The sequence below is a fragment of the Barbus barbus genome (genome assembly GCF_936440315.1).
Source record: "Barbus barbus genome assembly, chromosome: 30".
Taxonomy (NCBI): Eukaryota; Metazoa; Chordata; class Actinopteri; order Cypriniformes; family Cyprinidae; genus Barbus; species Barbus barbus.
The window spans coordinates 27,644,026-27,661,054 of record NC_136758.1 but is presented as its reverse complement, the minus strand read 5'-3'; the positions used below and the strand labels follow the sequence as shown (position 1 = coordinate 27,661,054).

The following is a 17,029-nucleotide window of genomic DNA, read 5'->3' as shown; positions in this document are numbered from 1 at the left end:
ATATCCGCCGCTGTCCGCGGCTCCCAACCTCGCCGCTCACACCGAGCCCGCCGTTCGCGGGAGTTCACGCCGCCGTCCGCGGCACACCGAGCCCGCCGTTCGCGGGAGTTCACGCCGCCGTCCGCGGCACACCGAGCCCGCCGTTCGCGGGAGTTCACGCCGCCGTCCGCGGCACACCGAGCCCGCCGTTCGCGGGAGTTCACGCCGCCGTCCGCGGCACACCGAGCCCGCCGTTCGCGGGAGTTCACGCCGCCACCTGCGGTTCACCCAAGTCCGCCGTCCGTGGGGAAAGCCAACCCACCGTCGGCGGCTTCACCGTGCCCGCCGTTCGCGGGAGATCAACGCTGCCGTCCGCGGGGAAAGCCAACCCGCCGTCGGCGGCTCCCCCTGTTCACGCCGCCGTCCGCGGCTCCCCTGTGCACGCCGCCGGTCCGCCTCTGACTCAATGCCCGCCGGTCCGCCTCTGACTCAATGCCCGCCGGTCCGCCGCTGACTCAAGCCCACCGGATTGCCGCTGACTCAAGCCCACCGGATTGCCGCTGACTCAAGCCTGCCGGTCGCCGATACCCTCTCCGTGGATCAAGTCCACATGTCACGGCCAGGAGAGCCGTGTTTGTGTTCGTTGTGCCCACAGGAACATTTTAAACTTACCTTGTCGTGTCATGTCTTGTCCATGGAGACTCGTCTGGGGCAGGCGGCTCCTTGAGTTGTGGCCATGGAGGCCAGTCGCAGCCGCTTGCCCCCCCTGTCGCAGAAGTGGAGGAGGTCGCTGAGGGACCCTGTGAGGGCCCCTGACTCCTCGTCAAGCCCAGAGGAAGACTCAGCTTCCTAGCCAGCCCAGGAGGGCTTCGGGTTCCTGTGGGATGTCCTGTCGTGTTTGTCTGACCCTGGAGGGTTTCTGTCGTGTCTTGTACTGTTTTGTCTGTCTAGCCCCGGAGGGCTCCTGATACCCCCTGGATTCCCCATGGAAATTTTGGGGGGGGGTAGTAGAGCTCTGGGTGGAGTGGGTGGGCCGAAGAAGGATGCCATGGCCACAGTTACCACCTGCCATGGCCTCCTGAGCTCCCTGCTCCGCCATGGGTCCTGTCTGTCTGTTCCGCTCTGGAGGTCCCCGTCCTGTGGTCCGTGTCTGTCCTGAGAGGCCTCCAGAGCGCCCACCCCCCCTCCCCGATGGAACTGTTAAGGCTCGGGACGAGCCTTTCGGGAGGGGGGAGTTATGTCAGGGAACTGTTGTGTGTCTGTCATGTGTTCCTGCCCCTTGTGCCCATATTTGGTTTGTTTCCTGTCCTTGTCATATGTAATCATCAGTTAATTCTTGTCTAGCCGTGTTCGTCTCATTAGCGTGTGTATTTAAGTTCCTGCCTGTTGAGTTTCGTGCTGTCTGGTCTACTCGTTACTCCCCGGTGTTCCTGTTGATGTCTGTGTCTTACCCTGCCTTGCCTTGCCTTGCCTTGCCTTGCCCTGCCTTGATGTCCTCAGTAAAGACATATTTGAGTTTATATCCTCGTCTGCGTGTTCCTGGTTCCTCCCTCGTGTGTGCACCGTGACATGGATATGTATTGTATATTATTATTTTTTCATTTCAAATTTGCACATATCAGACCTGTCTTTCTGTTGCACAGAGCTTCTGTCACTATAACAAATTCCTCGTATGTGTAAACATACCTGGCCAATAAAGCTCATTCTGATTCTGATATGTCCTTAGTGCATACTAATAAATATATAATTTTAGCTTTTGGTGTACAGAGCTTTACAAAGAGAAAATTACTTATAGAAATCCCTATGATTATAAGTAATAGGCCTTCTTATTGCTTGTACTACTAAAAAACATCATTATGTAGAAGTTCCACCTCCCTTTTCCTCCTTTATCATTTTATGACCTTGATCTAGTTTCTGATTCTTTGGAACCTCTTCTTTGCATTGAAATTCTACCCTTTTATGAGTAAAACATTCATTGTCTGCTATATTTCACTTTATATTAGTTCTTATGAAGTTATTTTATGAGGTACAGTCTCATAAATGATGATGATACATCATGTGAAGAGGTTTTTCAGCATGTTACTGTTCTGATCTTTGATCTAAGAATCATAAAGTTACATCACACCTGGATGATGGGCGGAGTCAGACGTTTAAAGGCATCCTCTGAGACTTGCAAGGTCAGAAAAGACCGAATAATCTGCCAACTACTATAAGAGAGAAAAGGTATGTTTTTAATCATGCTTTCATTTAAATTTTTACATGCATATGAAAGAATTGTGCAAATGTATTGAGTATCAGTTGCATGCACATGATGGAAAGCCAGTGCATGTTTCCCTGCATGTCTCTGTAATACAAACAAACTTTAACTCGAAATAATACTTGTACTTTGCACAATAAAATTTAATGCAATCTAATGCTGAATATTCAACAGATTTGAGCAGCAATGCCAGCACCTGGTGTGTGTTTAAACATCTTATCGGAGCGTAATCTCAAAGATGGACAGGGATCTCCCAACAATCCTGAGAAGTTCCTGGATCAGGACTTCCACCGGCTCAAGCAGCTCTGCCTGAAGGAAAGACTGAGATTCGTAGACAACTTGTTCCCGCCAGAGATGAAATCAATCGGTCTGGGATCCCTGACACGTGAAGACCTTCAGAGAGTGGTGTGGAGGAGGCCACATGTACGTGAACATCTTCACACACAAACTATTGTGTTTTTTCTTGATTTGCAAGTGATCTGCTGTATAAAGTGTAAAATAATTCAACTGTTTCCTTCAGGAACTGGTGCCAAACCCTGTTTACATTGTTGATGGAGCTTCAAGGTTTGATATCATACAAGGTGTATTAGGTAGGTCTGCTGTGCTGTACATCAATTAGCCCTATTCGCATGGGATTAGTATTACCTGGTGACCTCCAGTCATTTGTAATAATTGTCTGTGATCTTAGTCCTGTGCGAATCGGCATCTCTGTAATTTGGCCAGAATTTGGCGGGTTGTATATCATTTTTCAAAGTTTTTGTTTCCTGTGCACCTTTTTATCCATCTTTCGCAAAGAATGGAGTTGTGTTGGAGTGTTTGATAGTATTTTGGATGCTGTCATATCGCTACACCGTACAATTTGCAGAAAGAGAAAGCTGAAAAGGTTTAATGCGTTACAAATAAATCAAGCTTAAAGCTTGAGGTATTATTTTAACCTGGTGAAATGTAAATGATACGGGCCACAAAACTATATTAGTTTCTTTTTTTTTTAAATCCATCTAATTGGACCATAGAACGGGACTCTCAAAGCCTTGACATCCGGGTATCCGGGAGATAAATCAGTAATTTCGAGTAAAATCACAGGCTTCGCTTATCTCGTGCGACTGCACCACACGAAATTCAGATGTGGGGGAGTAATTTCAAAATCATACATGGTCCCCAGATAATACTAATCCCGTGAGAATAGGGCTATTACAATATAAACTCTGTAAATGAAGAGCTGCATGTGAAATCTTAATCTCTAACCAAATGCTTACCATTGCATTTATAGTTATGTGTCATTAAATATTAACAGAAAAATCCCCAGAGCAAGACACTTAATAGATAACATGGCAGTGCAATAAAGCAATGAATCAAACAGGCATATATTTGGTGAATGCAAATGGAAAATCTAAGTAAATAGAGATGTTTTAAAGAAATTGTTCACAAAATAAATAAAATAAAAAATAATAACAATAAGATAAAAATGTCCTCCCCCTCAGGCCATCCAAGATTAGGATGAGTTTGTTTCTTCATCATATTTGGGTGAACTATTCCTTTAATAAGAATAGAAGTACCCATGCAGCTGTTTATGGAATTTTAATGTTCTTGACTGAAGGTTAATAATATACTGTGAGATATATGCCATGTGTGTGTATGTGTGAAGGTAACTGCTGGTTTCTGGCATCTGTTGGAGCTCTTACATCTCAAAAACAAATCACGAAGAAGGTTATCAATGATGAACAGAATTTCTCTGTGGATTATGCAGGAATCTTTCACTTCAAGGTAAAACATTTATCATTCAAACTGAGATCATTCTTAATGGGATTATTTATTATAAGAGTTAACACTATTATATGATATATATATATATATATATACTAGCAGCCATGCTTCAAAACACATCTAACCAGTGTATTCTGGTTTTTACAACAGGGTATATACAGTATATATAATAATATATGATAAAATATCTTTTTTTTTTTCAGTTTTGGAGGTTTGGATCATGGGTGGATGTCGTTATTGATGACAAGCTACCAACCATTGACGGCCAATTCATCTTTGTTCACTCCAAAACACCAAATGAATTCTGGCCTTCTTTATTAGAGAAAGCTTATGCTAAGTATGTTTTACTTTAATAACAGAGATTTAGGGACACACAAAGGCAGGTGTGTTTGATTAGATTTGGAGCAAAACTTTGCAGGACAGTCGATCGCCAGGAACAGGGTTAGGCACCCCTGGTTTAGTCCATAATTTTTATTTGCTTTTTTTTTTTTTTATGGGAAAAAAAACTTCTGGAAATCATGTCCTACAAATTGTGTCCTACATTTTTCCAGAGTGTGTGGCTCATATGCGGATATGGACATAGGAAGCATATCTGAAGCTCTAATGGACTTCACCGGTGGACCACACGTGACCATTAAACTAAGTGAAGCAACAGGAAAGCTTTGGGACGCCATGAGACGAGCCAGCCAATCAGAATCCCTGATAGGATGTGGTACTCCTGGAGGGGTAAAAATCGAGTCTTTAATATTATTATAAAACAATTCAATTTCAAAGCATGAAGAGTTATATAATGCAGTGGTTTTCAACTGGTGGTTAGCACAGTATTTTTGTTTACATGACAGAATGACTAATAACACCTGTACAGATGCTATTATTCCAGACTAGAATTAACTTTTCACAGCCCGTAGCAACCGGGTAATTGCTACACTTGACCATTAAGTGTTGCTATAATCTTAGATTTCCATAGACGGAAGTTGAATGCACCACATTTAGCACAATTTCAATATCAACCGCGCCTCCCTGATGGACTAGATTTGACAAAATACAATGCACAAAATTAAAGTTAACACAATTGCTGTTATTATGAGCGTATTTAGTAACCAATTTTAAAATATTTAACAAATGCATTCATTTGAATTTTACATTTAATAACCAGAAACGCAATGCATTTATTTGTAATTTACTTGCTAATAATACCCATAGATTTGCATCAGTTTGATTGGATGCACAGCACCAACAACTAGATTTTTCTTTTCAAGTTCAAAAGTAGTTAAGCTTATTTATTTTGCTGTTCTAAGAGGCAGTTCAACCATTTTTTTTTTATTTTAAAAATTATTTTTTTCATTCTAAAGCACTACTTTTCTATAGTTTTTCTATTTAAACGTGCTAGACGGACGTTTTTGACAGTTGCAACTCGCATTATTTGCAGTGTCTCGCGCATGGTACAACATTCTAAAAATGTGACGCTCAAGTCAAAAGAAGTTCCCTATCGATTCGGTCACTCTACATTGCTATGGGAAATACCCTTTCCTCAAAAACTATTGAAGCCTTATTGAATCAGGCCAGTGAAACTGGCCAATGGAAAATACAAAAAAAATGTCCAAACCAAACAACTTAATTGATGTTCAACGAATGAAAAATGTATATAACACAGAGAAACAAATGATAAAGCTTGGCTTATTGAATATCAGATCCCCCTTTCTACTAAAGCGCTTTTTGTAAATCATATGCTCACTGATCATAAACTAGATGTGCTCTGTTTGACAGAAACCTGGCTAAAACCAGATGAATACATTATTTTAAACGAGTCTACCCCCGAGATTACTGTTATAAAAATGAGCCGCGTCCAAAAGGCAAAGGGGGAGGTGTTGCTACAATTTATAGCAATAGTTTCAGTATTTCACAGAAGACAGGCTTTAAGTATAACTCGTTTGAAGTAATGGTGCTTCATACAACATTATCTAGAAAAAAAAAGTATTAATGATAAATCCCCCCGTGATGTTTGTACTGGCTACTGTATACGGGCCACCAGGGCACCATACAGACTTTATTAAAGAATTTGGTGATTTTATATCAGAGTGCTGGCTGCAGATAAAGTCTTAATTGTGGGTGATTTTAATATCCATGTTGACAATAAAAAAGATGCATTAGGATCAGCATTCATAGACATTCTGAACTCTATTGGGGTTAGACAACATGTGTCAGGACCTACTCATTGTCGAAATCATACTCTAGATTTAATATTGTTACATGGAATTGATGTTAATGCTGTTGAAATTCTGCATCAAAGCGATGATATATCAGATCATTATCTAGTCTTGTGTAAACTCCATATAGCTAAAGCTGTAAATTCAACTCCTCCTTACAAATATGGTAGAGCCATCACTTCTACCAAAAAGCTTGCACTGGACACACACAGTTACGCTTTCGCTGGTCAGGCTCCCGAAAGGGAGGAGGACTGAAGGCCTGCAGCACGACCGGCCGTGGAGTAGAAGAGGGGACCTTAGGAACATTACCCGCTCGAGGGTACAGAAAAGCTTTTGCCAGACCAGGGGCAAAGTCAAGATAAGAAGGGGCCACGGAAAGGGCCTGCAAGTCCCCAACTCTCTTTAAGGAAGAGATAGCCAACAGAAAGGCAGTTTTCATAGAGAGAAGGCGATCAGAGATCTCTTCGAGAGGCTCAAACGGCGGTTTACAGAGAGCTTCTTATAGCACCACAGCCAGGTCCCACGTAGGGACACGGGAACGTACTGGAGGCCTCAGCGCACCGCGGAGGAAACGTGTAACCAGGGGGTGTCGACCCACTGTAAGGCCACCGAGAAGGGTGTGGTAGGCCGATAAAGTCGCCACGTAAACCTTCAGGGTGGAGTGAGTTACCCCTGTGGAGAAACGAGCCTGCAGGAACTCCAGCACTGTACCAATCGGGCAGTTAACTGGGTCAAGGTGGCGGTCTCCGCACCAAGAAGTGAAAAGTTTCCACTTCAGGGCATACAGTTTCCTCGTGGAGGGAGCTCTGGATTGGAGGATGGTCGGATTGGATTGGATGGATGGAGACCAGAAGCTATGAGGTGCGCCCCCTTAGAGGCCATACCCACAGCTTCCACAACTCCGGGCGGGGGTGGAAAATAGTGTCCCCTGCCTGTGAGAGGAGATCTCTCCTGACGGGAATCTCCCACGGAGAGCCGTCGAGGAGAGAAATCAGGTCCGAGAACTGTACTCGGCCCGGCCAGAACGGTGCAACCAACAGTAGGCTGACCTCGTCCTGGCGCACTCTCACCAGAACTCCCGGGAGCAGAGCGATCGGGGGAAAAGCGTACAGACGAAGCCTCGGCCAAGCCTGTACCATAGCGTCCAGTCCCAGAGGAGCTGGAGGAACTAGAGAGAACCAGAGGGGACATTGTGCTGACTCTCGAGTCGCAAAGAGGTCCACCTGAGCCTGGCCAAAAATTCTCAATATCTGCCTCACCACCTCGGGGTGAAGCATCCATTCCCCGGGCCTCGGCCCCTGCCTCAACAGGATGTCTGCTCCCACATTGAGATACCCAGGGATATGGATGGCTCTGAGCGAGCGAAGTTTGCCCTGGGACCACACAAGGATCTGGTGCGCCAGCTTGTACAAGGGGCGCGAACGCAGACCTCCCTGGTGGTTGATGTAAGAGACCACCGCTGTGCTGTCGGTGCGCACCAACACATGGTGATCTTTTAGGTCTGGGAGAAAGTGCTTGAGTGCACGAAACACGGCCAACATTTCCAAACAATTGATATGCCACGTTAGATGGCGACCGCTCCACAGACCGCGGGCAGGGTGGCCACTCATGACCGCTCCCCAACCAGTGAGGGATGCGTCTGTCGCTAGCATTACGCGGCGACAAGAGGCTCCCAGCACCGGGCCCTGAGACAAGAACCAAGCTTGCCTCCACATGTCTAAGGCACGTAGGCATCGCCGCGTGACCTTGATCAGGGGAAGTCGTGGCCTAATGGTTAGAGAGTCGGACTCGTAATCGAAAGGTTGCGAGTTCGAGCCCCCGGTTGGCAGGAATTGTAGGTGGGGGGAGGGAATATCCAGCGCTCTCTCCACCCTCAATACCACGACTGAGGTGCCCTTGAGCAAGGCACCGAACCCCCAACTGCTCCCCGGGCGCTGCAGCATGGCTGCCCACTGCTCCGGGTGTGTGTTCACGGTGTGTGTGTGTGTGTGTGCATTTGTTCACTACTCACTGCTGTGTGTGTGCACTTGGATGGGTTAAACGCAGAGCACCAATTTCGAGTATGGGTAACCATACTTGACAATACGTCACGACTTTACTTTTATCATGCAAAGCGGGTTTCCCCTCAGGGAGAACCCCTTGGTCTTGAGCCACCACTGTAGGGGTCTCATGTACAGGAGGCCAAAAGTAATCACGTTGGACGCAGCTGCCATGAGCCCCAGCAGTTTCTGAAACTGTCTGACAGTGAGTGACTGGCCCTCCTTCACTCTCTTGACTGAGGTGAGGACCGACTCGATCCGAGCAGGAGACAAACGTGCCTGCATCATGGTCGAATCCCACACCACGCCTAGATAGGTGATTCTCTGAACTGGAGAAAGTACACTCTTCTTGGCGTTCAGTCTCAACCCCAGCGCCTTCATGTGGGCGAGAACGACATCTCGATGCCGAACTGCCACCTGCTCTGAGCGAGCTAGAATGAACCAATCGTCGATATAATTGAGTATGCGGATACCCTGGAGTCGCAGAGGAGCCAGGGCAGCATCCACACACTTCGTGAAGGTGTGGGGCAAGAGTGCCAGGGCAAACGGAAGAACCCGATATTGGTAAGCTTTCCCCCCAAAAGCAAACCTCAGGAACTTCCTGTGAGGAGGAAAAATGGAGACGTGGAAATATGCGTATTTTAGATCTATAGTGACAAACCAGTCCTCGGACCTGATCTGAGACACGACCTGATTGATTGTGAGCATCCTGAACTTCAGCCGCACGACTGAACGGTTCAACTGACGCAGATCTAAAATGGGACGCAAGCCTCCATCCCTCTTTGGAACAATGAAGTACCGGCTGTAGAACCCGGACTCTCTTTTGTGAGGAGGGACCACCTCGATGGCCTCCTTCCTCAAGAGCGTGTTTACTTCCTGCTCCATAATCAGAGCCTGCTGGGGGCCCACGCACGTGGGAATCACCCCGTTGAAAGGCAGTGGCGGAGCGCCGAACTGAATACGATAGCCTTCCTCTACAGTACGCAGGACCCATCGAGATACATTTGGCAGTAATTTCCACGCTGCCCAATGATCTACTAAGGGAACCAGTCTCTCGAGACTGGCCTCTGATGTATCCAGAGCTGCTGGCTCGGTGCCCTGAAGCGGAGGACCGGCAGGAGACAACCGAACCAGGAACTCTAGAGACCCCCGCAGGGGTGGCGAGCTTCTCAGCTCCGCTACACTTCGGGGCGGAAGAAACTGAGAGTACTGCTCGCTGGAGCCCGCTGTGCCCTGGAACTCTGGCAGGGTTAGCGAACGGGTCTCCCGAGGGCACTGGGGGAAAGCGGGCACCCGCTCTGCCCCAGGGGGGTGTGCCCTCGTCAGCCCCGGGCCACGCCCATCAGGGCTTCTTAGTCGAGGACCTCCTAGACCTAAGAACGGTCCTCAGATCCGGCTTAGCTCTAGAGGTCCCCGGCTGAGAGCGCTTGCTCCCACGACCCCACCTCGGTGGGGTGCGGGTAGTAACGCTCTGTTTCTGAGCCTCCCTGTACGAGGAGCTGGTACGCGACGAGGGCTGCTCCCGCCCAGCAGCCCCCTGAGCTAGAGAACGGCGAGGGAGAAAACGCTGAAATGCCGCCGCTTGCCTACGAGCCTCCTGGTACCTGTCGACAACCGAGTTGACGGAGTCGCCGAACAGGCCAGAAGGCGCAAGCGAGGCGTCCATAAGGGGGACCTTGTCCTTATCTTGTAAATCAGACAAGGTCAACCACAAATGCCTCTCCGCAGCCGCCAGTGCTGCCATAGACCTGCCAATGGCGCGGGCAGTCTCTTTGGTGGCGCGGAGGGAAAGATCAGTGGTTTTTCGGAGTTCAGAGATATCTTCAGGCCCGAACCCCTCTCCCTCATCTAGCTCTTTTAGCAGGTCGGCCTAGTATGCCTGTAACACCGCCATAGTGTGCAGACATGCACCAGCCTGACCCGCAGCCGCGTACCCCTTGCCAAACAACGCTGACGTTGTACGCAGCGGCTTGGAAGGCAAGGAAGGAGCCTTTAGAGACGATGCCGAGCGAGGGGCCAGATAGCTCGCAAGCGTCTGTTCCACTCGGGGCATCGCTCTATAGCCGTGCTCAACCACCCCCGCCACATTACCGTAATTCGAGGCGGGGATGAAGAGACGGGACGAGAATGGTCTATCCCACGATCTCGACACCTCGGTGTGGAGATCGGGAAAAAACGGCAGGCTCCGACGTGGAGGTGGCGGCCTAACACGCAGAAATCTCTCATCTAGCTTGCTAGGCTGCGGTTCGACCGCCTTCTCAGTGGGGCAGCTGATATTTAATTTGGCTGCTGCACGAGTTATAACCTCCACTAGCTCCTCATACTGGGGCGGCAGAGGGTGCGAAACCTCGTCGACGCTCTCCAACTCAACCTCCTCGGAGGAAGAGAGGAGAAGCGTCGAGCCGCGCCCCGGTGGGGAAGAAACCGCAGAACGGGCTTCCGACACCGGAGAACGGCCGCTGGGTCTGATAGGCGGGGAAGGAGATAGGGACTGGCCCGTCTCACCTCCCACTAACAGATCCACCTGCGAACCCCACGAGTGCAGCCGCCGCTCCGCCTCGGCGGAAGAAGGACCAGCACCGCGGGGAACGCTGGCGAAGGCTCCCTCGCGAAAGAGAGCCTTCCGGGAGCGGAGTGCATGCAGAGAAAGAAGCTCGCAATGCAGGCAGCCGGCTCCCTCGAGAGCCGACTCAGCATGACTCAATCCCAAGCAGACCACACACAGCTCGTGAGTATCCCCCGGCGTAATGTAGCGTCTGCACGGGGGAACACACAGTCTGAAAGGTCTGCTCTCGCCCAAGTGCTTTATTTTACCAGCACTCTTTGACATGATGCTTTGAGATCTTTTTTAGGAGGTACAACACTAAATAAGACTCACAACGTGCAAAGACAGTACACACAGACAGAGAGGCGGTTGCTGAATGACGAAAAGCAAACGCCGGCTCCACCACACGTGCTTATATGCTTTCCGGTCAGTGACGTCACCTGCCTATGACGTCTCGCCCTTCCATTGGACACGTTACACTCTGGTTCAGAGCGCGGTCACGCTGTGGGCGTTCCCCTAGCGCTTCGACGCAGCTCGAGTTCCTGGAAGGGAACTTGATGTTACAGAAACTATGGACTCTCTCTTTTCCTTTACGCTTAAGGCAGATTAAGGAAAAGAGTCCAACACTTTTTTTTATACATTCCCTTAGCAATGTAGAGTGACCGAATCGATAGGGAACACTCTCGGTTACTCACGTAACCTTGGTTCCCTAAGATGAGGGAATGAGACATTGCTCTTATTGCCGTGTCACCTAGCTCAGGATCTTAGAATGCAAAGTTGCTTCAGTCAAAGATTCTGAATGGATGACGTACAAGCACTGCCTTATATAGAGTGGGATTCTCGCTCATATTTCGCGCGCTTGAATGCCATTGGCCAGTTTCACTGACGTGATTCAATAAGGCTTCAGTAGTATTTGAGGAAAGGGTATTTCCCATAGCAATGTCTCGTTCCCTCATCTCAGGGAACCAAGGTTACGTGAGTAACCAAGAGCATTCTTCTTTAAAAACAAGCCAACTTGAGACCATGTTTTGGGTTTTTTTCTCATTCCACTGCCCGCATTTCACGTTTTTCACAGCAAAAACAAGTTTTATGTGAACAGCCTCACACTATTAAATAAGTAATTGTATTTTATACTTTTTGCATTTTGTGTAGTTTTTTTTTTTTTTCAGGACAGACCATCCTGTGAATAACCAATCATATAATTTATAATAGCATGCACAATTAAAATGGAAGTCCTAAAATCACTTTGTTTCTTTAGCAGGCAGGTCCACTGAAAAATAAGGTGTTGCCCAATGGTCTAGTGGAAATGCATGCATACGCGATCACAGGAGTTGCAGAGGTGAGACCTTAGTTATTTTTGCTCGATTAAGTCAATAAGGAAGTATTTCCTGGGATCTAATGAGGTGTTCTCTCACAGGTTGTATGTAAAGGTCGTCCAGTGAAGCTGGTGAGGATTTTTAACCCTTGGGGTCACAGAGAGTGGAATGGAGACTGGAGCGACAGGTCTGAATTCTTCTGTTTCAATTCATATTTCTCAATAATATATCAGTTAGGCATCTGACATCTTGTTAATGTGGTCTCTTTAGATCCCCTTTGTGGGACCTTGTGCGTCCTGAGGACCAAAAATACAACGTTGTACTCGACAATGGAGAATTCTGGTGTGCAGAAATAAGAGCCAAATGTTTTACATCTCTTACCTTTTCTTGATTTTTGTGCATAAACTGCATAATTTCAAGTCACTATATTTAGTTTTCTGTCTCTGCAGGATGTCAATGGATGATTTCTGCAGGAATTTTACAGATTTGGATATATGTTGTTCAGATGTGAACTTTCTTGCTGGATCTCATTCATCCTCCTGGAAAACTGAAGTGCACAGAGGCCAGTGGGTGATTGGAACAACAGCGGGAGGCTGCTCAAATGACATAGGTAATCCAACTCGTATTATTCTACAGCTATCTTTACTATGAGGATGCAACTTCAAGTCCCTACAAGCACTGTTTGACAAGATATTTTATTTTTATGAAGTAGATCCTTGTTGACCGCAGTTGCTTTTAACCAAGGTAATGTGTAGATAGATTGTTTGTCTCCAGACTGCGAATAATAATCGAGGTTTTCAATAATTCAATGTTATGTTGTCAAATATTTCTCACATGATTAATGGCAGCTTAATTCGGAGATAAGATGATTTTTCTTGCATTCATAGACAGTTTTTCAAGAAATCCCCAGTTCCGTGTGACTCTTAAGGAGACTGCTGAAGACCCCAAAGATGAAAGCTCTCCAAATCTCCTCGTGTCTCTCATTCAGAAATCTCACAAGAGAAACAGGCACCTGGCCACCAATTTCCATATTGGCTTTAACATTTATAAGGTTTGTAGAAATCTGTTTTGAGTTTGCATAAGACCTTCTTTCCTTGAGTACAATATTTAGTACTTGAACATTTGTATTTGTTGTCTTGCAGGTGCCAGCTCATGTATGTATTGAATATATTCCTCCTGATACACACACAGTTTGTAGTTTGTTTTGCAAGGAGAGAAACACATTTTTGCTTATTCAATAGTTAAAGGACCGGAGGGAAAAACTCCCGGCATCATTCTTCAAAACCAATCCCATTGGAAAAACCAAAACCTTCCTCAATGCTCGGGAAGTCATGGAGTTTTTCCGATTTAAAGCAGGCGAATACCTCATCGTTCCTTCAACTTTCCAGCCAAACGAAGCTGCATCCTTCCTTCTGACAGTCTATTCAAAGACAGAAGCCATCATTGAGTAAGAGCTTGGATTATTAACACTAGAACAGCATTAGCATAAATGACTTTAACAGTCATTTATGCTAATGCTATTTCTGCATACAAAACTGGGATACGAGAAACTACACTCTTAAAAGGTTATTGTCTGGAATTGATTGTAGATTTTGATGTTGTGTTTTCAGAGACAGTTCTGGATATGGCATGACGAGAACAAAGGTATATGACAGCTTAGCATGTTTGTTTTGTACATGTTTCATGTGTTTTGAAAGTCTATGCATTTGTGTTAAAATGGTTTTCATTTTTCTCAGATGTTTCCCCGGGATAATGATGAATCCTTTCAGCTTTTTCTGCAATATGCTGATAAGGTACATGTAACTCTTCAACAGTTCTGGATTATGAGGGAATGTGACTGATTATGATCAGAAATGTACTAAAATTGCAGGTGAAAGAAATAAAAATACCACACATTTAAAACAAACATGTTATCTGATGTTTTGCTGTTTATGTAAGTATGGAGAGGTGGACGCTGAGGGACTACAAAGACTTCTGAATGAGAATCTTTATGCAGGTGATGCTTGTAGAGAAAAGTCACAATATAAAATAATTTTTGAAACTCATATTCCTGTTTTGCTTCCAGCTATCTCTGATTCTGCGTATGTTTTTGGTCTGATCTTTCAGGACATTCACAGAAGACAACAGGATTCAGCTTGGATTTGTGTAAGGGCTTGGTGGCTCTGATGGATGTATCCTCAAATATGAAGCATCAGAGCTTTCAGGGATCTGTGTTTCAGACGTGTGCATACCGTTTGTAAATTATAGAATTAAAAAAAAATCTGTTTCATGATGCTCTTTAACTCAACCACACAGCTCACAGTCACTGGAAGGCTGAGTGAATTTGAATGCCTTCGTTTGTGGAAACGAGTTGTTTTTCAAAGAGTAAATATCCATCGGAAGTGCACAATTTTCAACATTTTTGTCATTAAATATTCTATTTCCAAAATGCACATTTTATAAGTAAAATGGGTTGCAATTGCTCTCTGGTTTTGTCTCAGGACATTTTCTGTGACATGGATGTTTCGCGCACTGGAAGTCTGTCTCTGAATGAACTCAGAAATGCTCTCAAGGTCACAGGTAACTTTAGTTCCTCACACACCATTTGACTGCCTAACGTGCAAAACTATGGTGGCCGAGAGAGCTCAATGCGCTGCAACTTCAGAAAACACATCCAAATAGAAAAAAACACCAGCAAATCAAGAAAACATCTTCATCATATTGACAGCACATGCGCTGCAAATCCTCACAACACATGCAAATTAAGAAACAAGCTGCAAATCCTCACAACACATGCAAATTAAGAAAGGAGCTGCAAATCCTCACAACACATGCAAATTAAGAAACGAGCTGCAAATCCTCACAACACATGCAAATTAAGAAACGCGCTGCAAATGCTCACAACACATGCTAATTAAGAAATGCGCTGCATGGACCACAATGGAAATGTTTCAAGGGGACCCAAAAAAAGTGACGGACCAGCTGGGATTTGTTTATTGTGCAGTGGCTATTGGTTGAGTTGTTGGTGAACTGAAAGGTGAGTGTTTTTTTGTTGTTGTTGTTGTTTATTTTAACACCCTGATTGAATGATTTCTTTGTCTTTTGGATATTATTAGATTAATAATGACAAATTACACGATTAACGTTATTATATAAGATGGCTAACTTAATTTAATATCCTCAACTAAATATAATTTCAAGGTTAATAAATAAATTCGCAATGCTTCATTAATTGTTAAAACCAGGTCAAAATAAAAATGACAGTAAGAATAATATTAAAAAATTTATTCAGGCCCTTTTAGTAGGCTAATGAAAGAAAGGACATTTGCATGTGTTGTGAGGATTTGCAGCGCATGTGCTGTCAAAATGATGAAGATGTTTTCTTGATTTGCTGGTGTTTTTTTCTATTTGCATGTGTTTTCTGAAGTTGCAGCGCGTTGAGCTCTCTCGGCCACCGTACAAAACAATATAAATGAAATGCTGATGTTTTGGATGTGTTCAAGGGTTTGTATTGAGTGACAGTATGCTGAATCTCATGGCTCTACGATACGGCGACTCTAATTGTGAAATTACACTGGAAAACTTTATTGTGCTCGTCCTGCGCATGGATTGCATGGCCAGTGAGTCTAAAACATTAACCTAATTTTGTTGTACTATACATTCTGAATCGGATAAGGAATCGGTTTGTAATCGAGATGAATTGTGTGGTGCCTAAAGAGTCTCACCCTTATATCACATCAAAGATTAATAGATAAGGTAGTAATGAGCTTCATAATGCATATTTTAGCAAGATAATGAAATGACTACCAGTCCTAACCTAATGCACTTACTGTATATAATCTGATATTATCATCACCAGAGACATTCAAGAGACTCGCTGCTGGAGGGCCGGACATGATGCTGGGAGAAAACGAAGTAATGTTTTTCATACAAATTTTTAATTAATCAGAATGTGTAGTAAAATTAAATCATAATCCATAACAGTAGAATTAACCAATGCTCTGTTGTTGTAGTGGATGCATCTCACCATGTACTCATGATCCAGATGAGACTGAGAAAATGGATCCTGGACAGACTTCTGAGACCTCATTGATAATATACAGCAATAAAATACACAAATCTAAGACTTAAATGCAACTTTACCTCCATACTTGATACATTCTAAATTGTAGTCTCTGAGCAATGGACGGTGTACTTATTGAATGAATCCGCTTTTTGAACGAATCGGTTGAATAAATAATTCAGTGATTCACTCATATGAGTCAAATGCTCTGTTCCTGAATGAATCAGCGGTTTGAATGAATCGGTTGAATCTCAATGGCTCACTCATTAATGGTCTCTTTCTGTCACCAAAGTCTTTGCTGTCACCTACTAGCGGTTATAATTTCACATTTTGACTATTTTTTTCATGTTTTAAATTATTTCAAATATCAGTATTCAATGTTTTATGTTAAAAACACAACATTAGGCCTATTTATGCATCTGTAACTGCAGTTTAAATGCATCCATGTCCCCTGTGAGATACATTAAACTGTGTAAATACATTTAAATGCTATTTCAGATGCAGATTCCAGAAATGTTTTCTTATGTTGGAATGAAAGACACTAAGTACTGGATGAAGTGCTTCTTATTCTTACCCAAAAATACAAAATGGAAGAAAGAGTTCAAACTGAACACAATCTTGCTACTAAAGCTGTATGAATATTTTTTTATATATATTTATTTGCTTATTTTCCATTTTGCATTTACTTGTACTTTTACTTTCAATACTTAAGTACGTTTAAAATATTTTTAAAAATACTTTTCGTACTTAAGTACAATAAATATCATATACTTTAAGACTTTTACTCAAGTAATATTCTAAACGAAGACTTCAACTTCTACCAAAGTCATTGTTTGGTAAGATACCTGTACTTTGAGTATGGCTTTCGGGTACTTTATAC

General features: G+C 44.6%; 1 protein-coding gene across 1 annotated transcript; it reads left to right on the top strand.

Moving 5' to 3' along the window:
- Positions 1-2,422: 2,422 nt before the first annotated feature.
- LOC306850327 (calpain-14-like) lies at positions 2,423-16,126 on the top strand (the record flags this gene model as incomplete). The annotated part of the gene is made up of 21 exons (XM_079385898.1): positions 2,423-2,659; positions 2,757-2,826; positions 3,882-4,000; positions 4,204-4,337; positions 4,552-4,726; positions 12,050-12,130; positions 12,209-12,294; positions 12,378-12,449; positions 12,557-12,717; positions 12,995-13,158; positions 13,250-13,261; positions 13,349-13,554; positions 13,718-13,751; positions 13,844-13,900; positions 14,046-14,103; positions 14,214-14,278; positions 14,403-14,471; positions 14,588-14,666; positions 15,590-15,706; positions 15,946-16,001; positions 16,100-16,126. 21 exons carry the CDS (start codon positions 2,423-2,425, stop codon positions 16,124-16,126), a joined length of 2,079 nt encoding a protein of 692 aa, XP_079242024.1.
- Positions 16,127-17,029: the final 903 nt, after the last annotated feature.